Source organism: Staurois parvus, unplaced genomic scaffold (assembly GCF_062004578.1).
Source record: "Staurois parvus isolate SC_StPar_1 unplaced genomic scaffold, SC_StPar_1.0 ptg000080l, whole genome shotgun sequence".
Lineage (NCBI taxonomy): Eukaryota > Metazoa > Chordata > Amphibia > Anura > Ranidae > Staurois > Staurois parvus.
Genome location: NW_028317876.1, coordinates 7,074,400 through 7,091,182, shown reverse-complemented (window position 1 = coordinate 7,091,182; position 16,783 = coordinate 7,074,400). Strand labels below are relative to the sequence as shown.

The 16,783-nt window shown below is 43.8% G+C and overlaps 1 protein-coding gene across 3 annotated transcripts in view; it reads right to left on the bottom strand.

Annotated features, from left to right (window-relative positions):
• ACSL1 (acyl-CoA synthetase long chain family member 1) overlaps window positions 1–16,783 on the bottom strand; it is a 118,087-nt gene that overhangs the window by 31,681 nt on the left and 69,623 nt on the right. For all 3 annotated transcript variants that reach the window (XM_089669611.1, XM_089669613.1, XM_089669612.1), the window contains exons 6-9: window positions 9,436–9,535; window positions 6,281–6,459; window positions 2,473–2,505; window positions 1,025–1,076 (exon numbers count right to left, since the gene is read on the bottom strand). In XM_089669611.1, the coding sequence (XP_089525737.1) occupies window positions 1,025–1,076; window positions 2,473–2,505; window positions 6,281–6,459; window positions 9,436–9,535 (364 nt within the window). The remainder of the gene's footprint in view (window positions 1–1,024; window positions 1,077–2,472; window positions 2,506–6,280; window positions 6,460–9,435; window positions 9,536–16,783) is intronic.

Here is a 16,783-nt window from a genome sequence, read left to right as displayed (position 1 = left end):
AAGGGAAGGAACCAGAGATCGTAAAAGGTATACACATACATGGGCATCATTTAGTTTAGCTTGTAGATGCTAGTCTGAAGAACATCAGATGGAGAAAGAGTTTACAAAGCATTTATCAAATATGAAGCCACCTCCAGTTTGAGTTTTAAAGTGCTGAATATAAACCCTAATGGGAATGCAGGCTGCAGCTTTAAACAGGCATTTAACATTCTTTCTGTTCAGCATTCCTAAAGTTTGCTAAAAGCCTCAAACTACAGCTTCAAGAAATCCTTGAAGTCAAATTTGGAAACCCCCTGTATGTGTTGTGTTCCCATTTACACAACATAATAAAATTAAAAGAAAAACAATCAAATCATACATTTCTAGTTTCTTTGGGGCAGGCCTTTGAGCAGACTGCAATCTGCTCAGAACAATTTGAAAGTGAAGGGACAAAAAGGGGATAGGCTGGATTTCCTCATTAACATATGATCCAGATTCCAAGCTCTGAGATCTTTAGAGTTCATCTTTTGGAGCATGCTACATCCATATTTAGGGTGCAACCTGTAACATGCTCCAGCAGTCACCACCAACTCCCCCATGCACCCTTATAGTGCATTCACAAGCCCTGCAGCTTTTGAACTGACAGTCCAATATATGTTTTTGCAAAGCATACTCCTTTTTATATATATTTTCCCCAAAGATGAACTTATCCTTTAACTCTTTGTTACGACAGAGTTCAAATCCAGTTTACAACTGATGAGAACTGCCAGAAACATTAAAGACGGGGTTAATTAAGGCAAACATTAACTCTCTAGCCCCCTCCCCAATATTACACAGCAGGAGAAAAGCTCCAATTTTAGAGTTTTCAGAAAAGAGCATGTAAAATGTAAGCTGCATTATTTTATTGTTATACTATATGAATGGGTACGTGTAATAAATATAAAGAAGGTATTATCCAAATTTGGCTGCAAAAGTGGAAAGACAGCTTAAATAGAGCCTCCATCTTTATGACCAGTAAGCAATGTGGAAAAGCAACAGCAATTACCAGTTGTCCCGCTTGTAAAGCAAACCACTGCCAAGTCCTCTGGCTTTGGTGGCTGTAAATAAAAAAATGAAAAAAATACCAGTTAACTGAGCCTGCATGTCAGATAAAATCTTCTCAATGTGTCATTCTATACTGCAGTCTCTCTCATCCAGGGGCATGTGAACACCTGGGGTAATTCATGGCTGTACTCAATAAGGCAAAAGTAAAAAAGGTATTTTTAACCTCTTTAAAAACAAACAACCTTTAAACCATCAATCTATTTCTTTGTGCATACTTTTGTACTTTACTGCATTTCAAATATAATTATAAATACAGTAATACCTCAGTTTGCAAACACTTCGGATAATGTAATTTTTGGTTTACGAATGAAAATCCATTGAAAATAATGCCTCGGTTTACAAATTTATGAATTTTTTTTTGCAATACGAAGTGTATGTCGGTGCTGATTTTTAAATGCAATTGCTGCCTTTTTTTCCTTCACTATAGCACACAGAATTAACTGTCACTTTCCATGGAGTTAAACGGAAACAGTTTCTTTTAAGAAACTAAAAGGAAACATTGTTTCTTTTAACTCAGGGAAACAAACTAAACTAAAAGAAAATTTTTTTTTTAGCTGGGGGGAAGTGACAGCTGAATTTCTGAGCTATAGTGAAGAAAGAAAAAAAAAAAAAAAAAAAAAAAGGCGGTAATTACATTTAAAAACCATCACCATAAAAACGGCGTGGGGTCCCCCCTCCCATCCATACCAAGCCCTTTGGGTCTGGTATGGATTTTGAGGTGAACTCCCATGCCAAAATTAATAAAAAAAAATAAATGGCGTGGCCCCCCCAAAATCTATACCAGACCCTTATCCGAGCATGCAGCCAGGCAGGTCAGGAAAGGGGGTCGCCCCCGCCCCCCCCCCCTCCTGAACCATACAAGGCCACATGTCCTCAACATGGGGGAGTGCTTTACAGCGGGGGGGGGGGGGGGGGGGGGACAAGGGCCTCTTCCCTGCAACCCTGGCCGGTGGTTATGGGGTCTGTGGGTGAAGGGGCTTATCGGGATCTGGAAGCCCCCTTTAACAAGAGGGCCCTCAGATCCTGCCCCCCCCCCCCCCTGTGAATGAGTACCCATTCACAAAAAACAAAAGTGTAGTGTGAAAAAAAACAGGACATGGTCCTTGACAAGTCCTTTATTAAAAGAAAAAACTAAAAGAATGTCCCCCGCAGTAGATCCAAGCGTTATTTTAGTAGCGTTTACTTTTTTCTGAACTCCGAAACGGATTAATTGGTTTTCAATGCATTCCTATGGGAAACAGCGTTTCGGATTACGAATTTTTCGCTATACAAAACGTCCTGCAGAATAAATTAAATTCGTAAACCAAGGTATTACTGTAATCCTTTCCAGAAAGTATTTTCAGCCTATGTGCAACCTTCTGTACAAAATAATGCCAACACGGCGCTCACCTTTGGTTTCTCATGATGATCCCGCCCTTCCTCCTGATTTGGGAGACAGATTCATGAAATGTTATTAATACAGACCATACTATACAATATAAAGCAAAACATATGGAATGATCTCATAATACAGCAAAATAATGTGATAGCCTCAATTATGTCCATTTTATTTAACAATTAACAGTCCAGACGGAAATCTCCTATATGCTAACTGGAGAATGTGCAATGAATGAATAGATTCACAATGTTACTTGCGGTCAAGATTTAAGGTCTGTAGGTAATACATTTAAAGGACACTGTCAACTGGACACAAAAATGGCAAAAAAAAACCCTCAAAATCCATGTCAAAATATATGAATAATAAATGAAGAAAAACAAGGAACAAAACAGCAGCAAATTTTGGAAAAATCAGGACTCTGCTAAACATTCCACATATTGCACTTTTTTGCTGTCCTCTTGCTATCCTTGTAAGAGGACCTTGGGTGTTATGAAAGGCTCCTACAAATAATAATATATTATTAATATTCTTATAAAGTGATAAACTGAGTCATTCATTTTTAGGCCAACGTAAAAACCATGAAAAATTAGATAAAATAGAGCTGATTTTCTAGCATAACTAAAATATAAATTTTCTCGCTCTCTTCCATTTTAAAAATCAGAGGAGGGCGCTGCCTGATGCTCACCTCCTAATCTACCAGCACATCATCCTGCCAATTTCACAAGGTTTAACATGTCCACCCAACTTTGCGTTCTTCTCTCATGGTAAATTAAATTAAAAGCCATATTTAAGACGTAACATGCAACAAGTTCAGCATGCACCCCAGCACTCCCTCCCCTCCCCCCATGACAGCGTATTTTCTCCCCAAACCCGTGCTCACAATTTGGAAACAACAACTATACAGCTGTGAGATTCTCACAATTTCCTGTTAATGAATAGACTACAAGCACCATCAGTCATTACGGCGGAAGGCTTTTAGTTCTAAAAACTCCAGGGCGCTGGCTTGTAATCTCAAAGATCACTAATCTTCTTCCTCTCCAGTAACTGCCTGATCACAGATGCAATGCTCTGCAGGCCTCTTAGAAAAAATAAAGGCATCTTTTACCTGCAAAAAAAAAATTAGCTTTTTTTCCCCCAAAAAGTAAACATCCTTTAATGAGAGGGGTCACTTTTAAGTGCACAAATTTCTCACTTTTAACCAGTTCCTGACCACACTATAGCCAAAAGGACGATACAGCGTGGTTTGCTAGTTCTGGGCGAGCATCCATGGACGTCATCCCTGAACCACACCATGCGCAAGCTGTGATCACTGTGTCCTTCGGACACATCTGATCACATGTCCAGGTAAAGGACCAATCACAGCCACCTTCTACCATGTGATCAGCTGTGTCCAATCACAGCTGATCACAGTGTAAATAGGAAATGCTAGTTATTGTAAGTCCTCTCCTCACGCTGACAGTGCGTGAGGAGAAACTGTAAGCGGCATTTCTCAGGAGGGGACATCAACAGATCATCAGTGCCCTGATCAGCTTAGTGCCTCCTCAGTGCCTATCATTGAAGGATATTTACAAAAAACTTTATAATTGAAACTAGGAACAACTTTTTTTTTTTTAAATTTTGGTCATTTTTCGTTTAATAAAATATAAAAACCCCAGTGGTAATTAAATATCCCGAAAAGAAAAGCTCTATTTGTCTGGGGAAAAAAATGCTAAAAATTTAGTTTGGGCACAGTGTTGCATTACCACGCAATTGTCAAAGTGCAACAATGCTGAAAGCTGAAAATTGGCCTGGGCAGGAAGGGGGTAAAAGTGCCCGGTAGGCAAGTGCTTAAATATATCACCTTAAACAGCCATACAGAATACTGTCAATAGTCACCTTTTCTGCTGCCTGTGCTGCCAAGACATCTCCATGAAAAGTCTGCAAGGAACTGGGAGTGTATGCCTTGTATCTCCTGTAGCGCCCACTGGTTCCTCCTGCTGACCTTCATGCATTACTGGATACAGCAGTGTCATGCAGGTGAGCAGGAAGAACAGTGATAGCTGCTGGACACGCAGGAAATCAACACTTCTCAGTATCGGAGCAAGGTTCTGGCAGCAGAAAATTTACATTTTTGATGGTCTTATGTAAAGGTTATTGCCATTTGTGGGCGTTTGATAAGGTCACTAGGCATGCAGACCACATAGACTTTTTATTAAGATGTTAAAAGGATGCAGTTGTACTGAGAGAAATATGCAGGCTGCCACTGTTGACCTCGTATGATTTTTATATTCTCTATCTATACATACCGTATTTGCCGGCGTATAAGACGACTGGGCGTATAAGACGACCCCCTACTTTTCCTGTTAAAATATAGGGTTTGAGCTATACTCGCCGTATAAGACTACCCCTCTTCCAACGCACACCAAATAAAAATGAAAAAACATCAGATTTGATTTCAATATGGTATGGTATTTCAGTATGGTATTCCAATGATGGGGTGCTATTCCTCCCACTGACACCAATGATGGGGCATGATTTCTCCCACTGATACCAATGATGAGGCACTACTCCTCCCACTGACACTAATGGTGCCCCATCAGTAGTGTCAGTGTGTGAGGAATAGTGTCAGATCATTAGTGTCAGTGGGAGGAATAGTGCCTCATCATTTGTATCAGTGGGAGGAATAGCGCCCCATCGTTGGTGTCAGTGGGAGGAATAGTGCCCCATCGTTGGTGTCAGTGGGGAGGAGGAATAGTGCCCCATGGTTGGTGTCAGTGGGGAGAATAGTGCCCCATCATTGGTGTCAGTGGGGGAGGAATAGTGCCCCATCATTGGTGTCAGTGGGGGAGGAATAGTGCCCCATCATTGGTGTCAGTGGGGGAGGAATAGTGCCCCATCATTGGTGTCAGTGGGGGAGGAATAGTGCCCCATCATTGGTGTCAGTGGGGGAGGAATAGTGCCCCATCATTGGTGTCAGTGGGGGAGGAATAGTGCCCCATCATTGGTGTCAGTGGGGGAGGAGGAATAATGCCCCATCATTGGTGTCAGTGGGGGAGGAGGAATAATGCCCCATCATTGGTGTCAGTGGGGGAGGAGGAATAGTGCCCCATCATTGGTGTCAGTGGGGGAGGAGGAATAGTGCCCCATCGTTAGTGTCAGTGGGGGAGAGGAGCGGCTGCTCCTTATTTCAGTTCGGCAGCTTGATTTTCGTGGGGCCGTTCGGCTCCGCCTCCTCGCCGTTGATTGGTCGCCTGTGTGCGCTGGCGCCCAATCACCGATGAGGAGGCGGAGCCGAGCGGCCGCGCGACCATCGAGCGGCCGAACTGAAAGAATTAGCAGCCGCGCTTCCTGGACCGGATCATCGTGGGACCGGGACCGGAGCCAGGTAAGGTACAGCAGCCCCTCTGCCCACCCCTGTACTTAGTGTCCGTTGGAGGACACCACCCCTGGAAAAAGTGCCGCCCTGACACACCGGCTCGCCGTATACCGGCGTATAAGACGACCCCCGACTTTTCAGAAGATTTTCAGGGGTTTAAAAGTCGTCTTATACGCCGGCAAATACGGTACATACCAACACACACACACACACACACACACACACACACACCTTTGTCTGATGTCTGCATCTTCAACATTTTTGAGCCACTGACCCAGAAGAAATAGGCAGATCAAATCAGAGAGTTCATAAATTAAAAATCGGCACACCCATTCCATGTCACTACGTTAGGTGAAGCTAAAGGATTAGCCTGACAGTCAGAAGTAGCATTGTCAGAAGAGGATATCTGTGATGGCAACTTCTACCTTTACTCTGTACATTTGTTTTTTTGAACTGCCACTAACCTCTATTTCCTTCAGACTAATTATCTCCACACCACATTTCTTGCCACGCTCCACAAGATCTTCATCAAAAGGATCCATGAGCACAACAGTGCGAAGGACAGGCGTGTCTCCCTTTTCAACATTGGACAGGAGAACTTTAGCTTTGTCAGCGTTGTCACAGAATATCAATGAAATGTCCGCTAGTAAAAAAATAAACACATCAGCCTTCAACAACTTTCCAAAGAAACTCAAGATATGCTACTGTAGAATAGTATACTATATGATTAACTGTCCTCTACACCATTATTTTGTTTCCATTAGAGTAGGAAAGAGCTAAAACTCATCAGGTAATTTTTAGCATACCACTGGGGACATTTACTTCATTTCCTGTCCCAGAAACACAACAAAATGAAAGACAAAGGGAGGGGAATCCCACACTTGGTTGTCACCAGAACAGGGGTCTTCATAGGAAGATTTATCCCCACCTCCAGTGAGGACTTCCCTTCACTTTCGGTCTTAGGCAAAACAGGTACATAGCAATAAAAACCTTTAGAGGTTCTAATTCTTCCTCACACTATTTAAAAAAAATAAAATTTGAATACAATATGAGGTCCTGCAAAGCCTGTGATGATAGGTGGGCAAAACATTGACATAAGCCTGTTCGTCCTACTGACACTTCCTCCTACGTGCTGTACGCCAACCCCGTGGGGTGGATGCACTAAGCCATGACTGCAAGGGATAGGGCAAGCACCATGCTAATGCAAGTACATTTTTCCTAGCACCTGAGACAAAAGCAAACAGTGGCAGGCCTGTTGGATATGACCGCTAAGCATGGTGATGATTGGTAAGAGGAGAGTTGGTGCTCCGATCTAATCACACTGTCACAGTTTTTTTTTTTTTTACTGCCATCTCTGATCCAGCACTGGTTACCAAAAGGGAAATGGCAGGTTTCAGATCACTCTTTCACAATGATGTGCTAGCAACTCAACCGGAGTTGAACATCATTGTGAAAAACTACTTCAAAAGCACATGGATATCCAGTGTAGAGATTTCCACTAGCCTCTACACCATTGTACTCATTTCTAGCTAAACATATTCAGCGCAAATTTTCCTGCCTTGTTCTTTGGTTTCCAACACAACAATGGAAAGTGTTTATGTAGAGGCGTGATTTCTGTGGATAAATGGTTAAGTGTGGTCTGGATAGTTGTGGGTGTGGTCACAATGTCACTTTTAATTGGATCAAGGGATAAGGTAGCATATACAGTGGGGATTGAAAGTTTGGGCACCCCAGCTAAAAATTTGTATTAATGTGCATAAAGAAGCCAAGGAAAGATGGAAAAATCTCCAAAAGGCATCAAATTACAGATTAGACATTCTTATAATATGTCAACAAAAGTTAGATTTTATTTCCATCATTTACACTTTCAAAATAACAGAAAACAAAAAAATGGCGTCTGCAAAAGTTTGGGCACCCTGCAGAATTTATAGCATGCACTGCCCCCTTTGCAAAACTGAAACCTGCCAGTGTCATGGATTGTTCTCAATCATCGTCTGGGAAGACCAGGTTATGTCAGTCTCAAAGATTTTAAATGCCCAGACACATCTGACCTTGCCCCAACAATCAGCACCATGGGTTCTTCTAAGCAGTTGTCTAGAAAACTAAAAACTGAAAATAGTTGACGCTCACAAAGCTGGAGAAGGCTATAAGAAGATAGCAAAGCGTTTTCAGATGTCAATATCCTCTGTTCGGAATGTAATTAATAAATGGCAGTCATCAGGAACAGTGGAAGTTAAAGCAAGATCTGGCAGACCAAGAAAAATATCAGACAGAACAGCTCGCAGGATTGTGAGAAAAACAATTCAAAACTCACGTTTGACTGCACGATCCCTCCAGAAAGATCTGGCAGACACTGGAGTTGTGGTACACTATTCCACTATAAAGAGATACTTGTACAAATATGGTCTTCATGGAAGAGTCATCAGAAGAAAACCTCTTCTACGTCCTCACCACAAAAATCATCGTTTGAACATTGCAAATGAACATATAGACAAGCCTGATGCATTGTGGAAACAAGTTCTGTGGACCGATGAGGTTAAAATTGAACTTTTTGGCCGGAATGAGCAAAGGTACGTTTGGAGAAGAAGGGGCACAGAATTGAATGAAAAGAACCTCTGTCCAACTGTTAAGCATGGGGTTGGATCAATCATGCTTTGGGGTTGTGTTGCAGCCAGTGGCACAGGGAACATCTCACGAGTAGAAGGAAAAATGTATTCAATAAAATTTCAGCAAATTTTGGATGGTAACTTGATGCCATCTGTGAAAAAGCTGAAGTTAAAGAGAGGATGGCTTCTACAAATGGATAATGATCCTAAACACACCTCGAAATCCACAGGGGATTACATCAAGAGGCGTAAACTGAAGGTTTTGCCATGGCCTTCACAATCTCCTGGCCTCAACATAATTGAAAATCTATGGATAGACCTTAAAAGAGCAGCGCATGACAGACAGCCCAGAAATCTCAAAGAACTGAAAGACTTTTGTAAGGACGAATGGGCAAAGATACCTCAAACAAAAATTGAAAGACTCTTGGCTGGCTACAAAAAGCATTTACAAGCTGTGATACTTGCCAAAGGGGGCAGTACAAGATATTAACTCTGCAGGGTGCCCAAACTTTTGAAGATGCCATTTTTTTGTTTTCTGTTATTTTGAAAGTGTAAATGATGGAAATAAAATCTAACTTTTGTTGACATATTATAAGAATGTCTAATCTGTAATTTGATGCCTTTTGGAGATTTTTCCATCTTTCCTTGGCTTCTTTATGCACATTAACACAAATTTTTAGCTGGGGTGCCCAAACTTTCGATCCCCACTGTATGTTTAATTATGTTCGTACTTTTTTTTTTTTTTTTTTTTAATACAACCTAATAGATTTTGAGCTAAACCACATCTGACTTCTATATTAAACCGCAAGCCTCTTACCACCCTATGGGGTCATTCTGTTCTTCTGACCTCCTCTTAGCCAGTCAATACTCTCATCACTCTTCATAAGAAACAGTGAGCTAGACAGCTACGAATTTTAAAGAGATCAGAAGTGGAAGCACCCATTGGTTATGTTTTACTACCCTGAGAAGTCTTCACTTTAAAGCCCTAATAAAACAACCAAAAGTAAAATTACCTTTGTTTATGATGTATGTAATAGCTTCAGCTCCTAGGGTATCATACAAAGGAACAGCCACCATAGAGTAGGTATAACAGCTCAGTTCTGTGATTATCCACTGTAAACAAAGGATATTAAATTAATTAAAATATAAGCAATTTAGCATATCCAACCTTGGTTTTTTTTTTCAGATATATAGCCATGCATTTTTAAATGGAACTGCAAGTTAAGGAGGCCTGGTTAGACTCCATGCTAATACAAGTGCAATAAGAATTTACTTGCACACATATCAGAAGAAAGGGTGGACAAGCATCACTAGAATCTATAGGCACACAATATTTAGAGCTCACTTATACATTTTGCCACATTCAGATTAGTAATTTATATGGATCTGAATGCAGCAATACACCGATGTACACTGCTACATTTTCATTCACAGCATTTAGTTGCATCATTCAAAACTAGAAAATGTGCATTCACAATTCTACATTTGGACAGTATTTTACACTGTACACATGTAAATGTGTGTGCTAATGTTTACATGCGTACAGTGCAATGGCCACTGCTCAGGGCCGACATGCACACAACAATGTGAAATCAGTGGGCACAGGTGCCATTGATTACACACTGTTTAAATACCAGCCCTGATTGACTCATTCATGCAACAGTGCGCAGAATGACCTCTGCCTTCAGTCAACTAACTCCCATAATGTTTTTACATATCAAGACCCAATTTAAAAAAAAAAAAATTTTCTTCCACATACCTAGCTGTAAAATCCATTTCTTGGAGTACATTACAGGACACAGAGCAGGCCATAATGACGACTATATGGGCTATATGCCACCTATAGGTAAATGGACACTAGCCTCCATGGCTCGGAGATCCACCTGCTAAAACCTTGTAAATTTATGAACCGTAGACCATGTAGCAGCCTTGCAAACCTTAGCAACTGGTGCCTGCTCTTCAAACCATAGACTTGAATGATTATCTGCTGAATCCACTTAGAAATAGTTGATTTGAATGCGGCCTGTCCTCTCCTGGATCCTAATAGCAAAATAAACAAGGAACCTTTCTAATCTGCGCCGGAATTCTCAAAAATACCCTTATTGCCAGAACCCCATCCAGGGTATGCAAAGATCTTTCTTTTGCAGACTTAGGCTTAGGAAAGAATGAAGACAGAACAATGTCCTGACTGAGAGGAAAACTAGAAACCACCTTTGGCAAAAAGGACAGATGAGGCCGTAACACTACCTTATCCTGATGTAAAACCAAACATGGTTCCCTACAAGAAAGAGCTGCCAACTCCGATACCCTTCTTGCAGAGGTGATTGCCACCAAAAACAGAACCTTTCGAGTTAGCAGAATTAACGGAATCTCGATATGTTCAAATGGTGGTTTCTGTAAAACTGACAAGACCAAGTTCAAGTCTCAAGGACACTGAGGCTGTCTGATGGGGAACAGTACATATCACCTCCTGTAAGAAAGTACAAACCAAAGAGTGAGAAGCAAAAATCGGTCTTTGGAAGAAAACAGCCAGGGCTGAAACCTGATCCTTCATACAACAGCCAACTTCATTTCTATTCCTGATAGGAAATATGTGATAGGGTGGGGGGGATTTCATCTTTTCTCCAGATGAAATTCCCCCCAAATCAAATATTTCCAGGGGTGCCAATTTCGACCCTCAAACCAAGACATACGCTTTCCAATTTCTATAACAAATGTTCCTAGAAACCAGCTTATTAGCGTTCAACATTGTGCGGCTAACAGAGTCTGACACTACCCTTTCAAGATTTGGGTCTCAACAGCCATGCCGTCAAATTCAGCGACCAGAAAGCTAGGTGCAATATAGGCCCCTGAGACAGCAGGTCTGACCGATCTGGCAGAGGCCATGATCGCCCACTGCTAGCTTGACAATGTCCATGTACCAACACCTCCTGGGCCAGGCTGGTGTCACTATCACCAGGATCGACTTGTCTCCAATCGCGAGTAATAGCCGTGGGAGTAGTTGAATCAGAGGGAAAAGCCTGAATTAGGGAAAACTGATCCCACGGTATCAAAGCATCTACTCCTATTGCAAGAGGGTCCCACGTCCTGGACACAAACCTGTCCACCTTGCAGTTGAACCTGGACGCCAATAGATCTACATCCGGGTACCCCCAACACTGGCAGATTGCCTAGAACACCTCAGGATGCAGAGCCCATTCCCACGGAAACAACAGCTGACGACTGACAGTCTTCCTGCCAATTCTCTATCCCTGGAATGAATACTAACAGAACTGGAACATGCCCTTCTGCCCAAGCCAGAATGTGATTTACCTCCTCCTGAGCCCTCCAGCTCTTAGTGGTTGATGTATACCACTGCTATAGCATTGTTGGACTGGACCCTGACTGGCCAAGTATGAAGCCTGGTCGTCCAATATCTCGGGGCAATCCGCACTGACCAAAGCTCCAGGATATTGATGGAAATGATCTTTTCCTGCGGCGACCAGGTCCCCTGGACTGTGGTCCCTTCTAGAACAGCTCCCGAACCCAAGAGGCTGGCATTGGTTGTTCCTCTGCAAAAGCCTTGAATGGAACTGCACAAAGGGCACTGCCCCGAATGAGGATACCATCTTCCCCATTACCTCACGCACAGACAAATGGAAAGATACTTCCTGTGCTCCTTAAATTCCAAACCTGATCTCTCAGGGCGTGGCCCGTTCCTGGAGACAAACACCTTTGCCTGAACAGTGTCTAGGACCACTCCCAAATACTCCAGACTGTACTGGCTCCAGGGCTGACTTCTTGAAGTTGAGCACCCAGCCCAAGCGTTCCAGAGTATAAAATTGCAAGGACCACATTTTTTCCTCAGGCTTGAACCAGTCTGACCTCTGAGCAGTAGAACATCCAGATAGCCCAAAATCGATATTCCTTGAGTTCTGAGCAGCCCCAGAACTGGAGCCAGAATCCTTGTAAACACTCAGAGCCGTGGCTAGCTCTAAAGGTAGTGCCACGAACTGAAAGTGTCGAGTTTCTATCACAAACCGCAGAAACCTTTGATGAGCTGTAAATATTGGCACATGCTGGTATGCGTCCTTGATGTCTATGGACGCTAGAAAGTCTCCCTCTTGTAAAGATGCGACCACTGACCGGATTAACACCATCCAAAATTAACGAATCTTTAGGAACTGGTTCAGCCCCTTTAAGTTTAGACTAGGCCTTACATCCCTAGTTGGCTTTGGAACGGTTAATAGCAGTTTGAATAACATCCCTGCAACCTTTCATCTGCTGCAACCTCCATAATCATGCCCTGGGACAACAGCCAGTTGAGTGCATGAATCAAACATTTCCTTCAATGGATTTGTGGATACATTGGACATTACAAAAACGGGAAGGAGGAATTCCCCAAATCTCCAGTTTGTACCAGAGACCCACTTATCCAGGACCAGCTCTTCCCAGATCTCCGAAAAAACAAAATCTCCCCCCCCAACACTGTCACGAGTGGGGGTGCCCCTTCATAATGAAGCGGAGTTAGAATCTGACCTGGTGGGCTTCTGCACCCAGGTTATCTTCTGGCCCTGGCCCTGAAATTTTCCCCTAGACGCAGAACCCTGTTTACAGTGAAATGCTTGCCTAAAAGAAGAAGCACCAACCACTAAAGTGCCGGTCTCCTTAAAGGGTTGGGAGTTTGAACTTTCTCTTAAGGGGTAAAAGCATATTTTCCCCCTGAGATCTTCTGGATATACTTGTCTAGGTCCTCCCCACGCAATTGTTCTCCATGAAAGGGAAAACCTGCCAACAATCTTTTGCACGGTAGTTCTGCCGCGTAACTCTAACCACAAGACCCTGCGCATGTGTACTGACAAAGGCCATGCGAGAGATCTGCTGAATCGAATCCTTAAGGGCACCAACTGCAAAACACATCCTGTGGTGAATCTGCCAAAGCCACAGCCGTATCCTACTCCAAAATCGATGGTCTTCTAACCACCTGTTTAACACTGTCATTCAGACTCTGACAGATACAGATAGCAGCATTCACTGGTTGTGTGGCAGCCCCTGCCAGGGAAAAAGGCCTTGAAATCGACCAATGTTTTATCCACCAGATCCTTAAACACCTGGGCATTATCCACAGGGCAAGTTAAATGCTTAAATCAGGGAAGAAACAGCTGCGTCCACCCCCAACACCCCCACTTTCTAACAAACCTCTCCACTGTAGGATACAGAAGGGAGAATCTTTTAGGCAGAACAAAACCTCTGTCTGGGTACTCCCAGTCAGCATAACTTGCTCCAAAAAGAGGCTGCACTGGAAAACGCCTGAATACTTAGAGGCGGCATAAATGACCCCAAAGAGGAATAAGAAACCTCAGATGCCTCTACTGGGGGTAACTTGAAACCTGATTGGACCATATCAGTGAGGGTCTTAACTAATAACCTCTGATTGAGAAGCAGAAACCCCCTGCTTCTCATCAAGCTGCGACTCCTCTGACAAGAGAATCCGTTACCTGACCCTCTTCAGGATCCTCTACTGCAGGGGTCCTCAAACTGCGGCCCGCCGAAGCCATTTATCCGGCCCGCTGGCAGAGGCGTATTTGCTGCGAGGAAGGGACACGAAGTACAGGGGCGGGCAGGGCGCTACTGTATCTTACCTGGCTCCGGTCGCACGACGATCCAGTCTAGGAAGCGCTGCTCCTTCATTCACTCCGGCCACTCCCTCACTTGATGTTTGCGGTGCCGCTCGACTCCGCCTTGGCACACAGGCGGCCAATCACCTGCGAGGAGGCGGAGACGAGCGTCCCCGCAAACATCGAGTAAGGGAGAAGCCGGAGTGAAGGAGGACAGCTGACAGGTAAGTGTGCCATGCAGATGGTGCTGCTGCAACTTAGGTATGCTGGCTGCAGCAGCACCATGCTGGAGCAGGGGTCAGCAAGTTAAGTGTCATTTGTGTCAGTGGGAGGAATAGTGCCCCATCACTGGTGTCACTGATACCAACGATGAGGCACTATCCCCTTCCCCCACTGACACCAACGTTGGGACACTATCCCCTTCCCCCACTGACACCAACGATGGGACACTATCCCCTTCCCCCACTGACACCAACGATGGGGCACGATTCCTCCCACTGACACCAACGATGGGGCACGATTCCTCCCACTGACACCAATGATGGGGCACGATTCCTCCCACTGACACCCATGATGGGACACTATTCCTCCCACTGACACCCATGATGGGACACTATTCCTCCCACTGACACCTATGATGGGGCACTATTCCTCCCACTGACACCAATGATGGGGCACTATTTCGCTCCATAAGACACACTTGGGGGGAAATGTCAGTGCGTCTTATGGAGCGGTCGGCCCAGTATTCCCGCCACCGTTTTATGTCCGCAGTCTCTGGTCATCACCTGTATTGTGTCCGCATTTGTTCATAGGTTTTTTTTTTTATGAAACTATAGTCCGTCCCTCCAACGGTCTGAGGGACAGTGAACTGGCCCCCTGTTTAAAAAGTTTGAGGACCCCTGCTCTACTGCATCTTCATCCTCAGGTTCCACACACTCTTGTTCAAGGACTGGTGGGCCCAAAGATGGTGATCTTTCCCGCCTCTTACCCTCTTGAGCCACCGATGCAACCATCCCAGCAATCTTGTCTTCTAACCCTGCTGATGCAAGATTCTCTTTTGTTCTGTACGCTGAAGTGGACACACAGGTAGTAGCCACAATGCCGGACAAATGCAGCGGCTCAGATTGACCTGTAGCCCCTGGTCTTTCAGGAGAAGATAACACAGCGGAACTTCGACTAGGCTTCACAGGTGGTGCATTTGCACCCCTTCCTGCTGTACCAACCCCACACAGCTTTCTTGATTACATTACCTCCACTAGTGTTAGAAGAACTGTGTAAGAATTTAATCAAAACACAGCATGAAAAACAGACCTCCTTAAAGTGAAGCAACACACTCCAATGCAATCCACTGCAAAAAAGGGGGTAGTATGTACACAACCCTCCTGCCTGACTGGCCAACCCTCTCAGGGAAGTACTCATGTGCCCTTAGAATAAACTGCCCTGTCCAGGGTTCTAGAGCATGCGCGAGAGAGCGAGGCCCCATAACTTTTAGTGAAGGGCCAACCTTCACCCATCACCACAGGCCTTCCAGGAGAGAGAGCGAGCGACAGCGCGCAAGCACGAGAGAGAATGCACAAGCACACAAGACACACAAACGCGAGAATGCGAAAGAGCAAGACACCTGAACTTTTAGTGAGGGACCAACCTTTACCCATCATGGCAGGCCTTCCAGGTGAGAGCACGAGCATGCACAAGCAAGAGGCCCATGAACTTTTAGTGAGGGGCCAGCCTTCACCCATCACAGCAGGTCTTCCCCTAAAGACCTTCAAGGACACAGTCCCCCTTGTCCAGTGCTGTAAAACCGTATTACAGGCAAAACCCTGAGGATTCATCTCCTTATCCAAACGAGGCTTGGGTACCATCCATTTTGACTAACAGCTTTTCAAATGGATCCAATTGAGACCCTTGACTCCCAGCAGAATCGTTCCAGACCTCCCAGTATGCTCCACAGAGCACATGCAGCACACATTCAGTGAACATCCACCTTACAGACACTGGCGAAAAAACTTCCTGTGTAGGAGGGGTTATGGGGGGGGACTTCCTGCTTGGTCGGCCAATGTCCATTCACCTATAGGTGGCATATAACCCATATAATCATTATTATGACCTGCTCTGTGACCCATGATGTTTGATAAAGAAAAATAAGGCCTGTGTGCATTAGGCCTTAAAACAACACAGAAAATCAAGTATGTGAAATGCTTAATTGTAGCTTTTTTTCCTTTCCATAAATTAGTCTGTTCAGAGCAACAAATCTAAATGAAGATTAAGAATTTTGACCACTTCAGGAAGAGTCCATTTCCCAGAACAGCCTCCTCCCTCCTTGCATGTCATGGCAGTGTCCTCTTCTGAGAGTGTTTAATGACTGTGCTGACCCAGCTACTCCTCTCACCTCCCTTATATAAAAGTCTTTACATAGCTGTCGGGCAGGAGCAAAGGGTAATCTGAGTGTTGTTCTATGGTGTACTCTGAAATTACATACAGTTACCTCTTGTAGATAAATTCATTATATTATGGTGTATATCCAAAAACACTATTTTTTCCAGGAGCCTTACATACTTTTAAATCTGTATCGGCATGTAGACTATTTCTTCGGTGACTGTTCAATGTCAGATCGGCATTTAGAAAAAAAAAAAAAAAAATAATGTTTTTTTTGAAGAAACAGAATCGAGGCAACCAAAAGTGGAGCATCACTGGGATTTCTGGACAAAAACTAATACAAGTGTGTGTACATTAACTTGTAGAAAATAAACCAGTTTGAATCTTG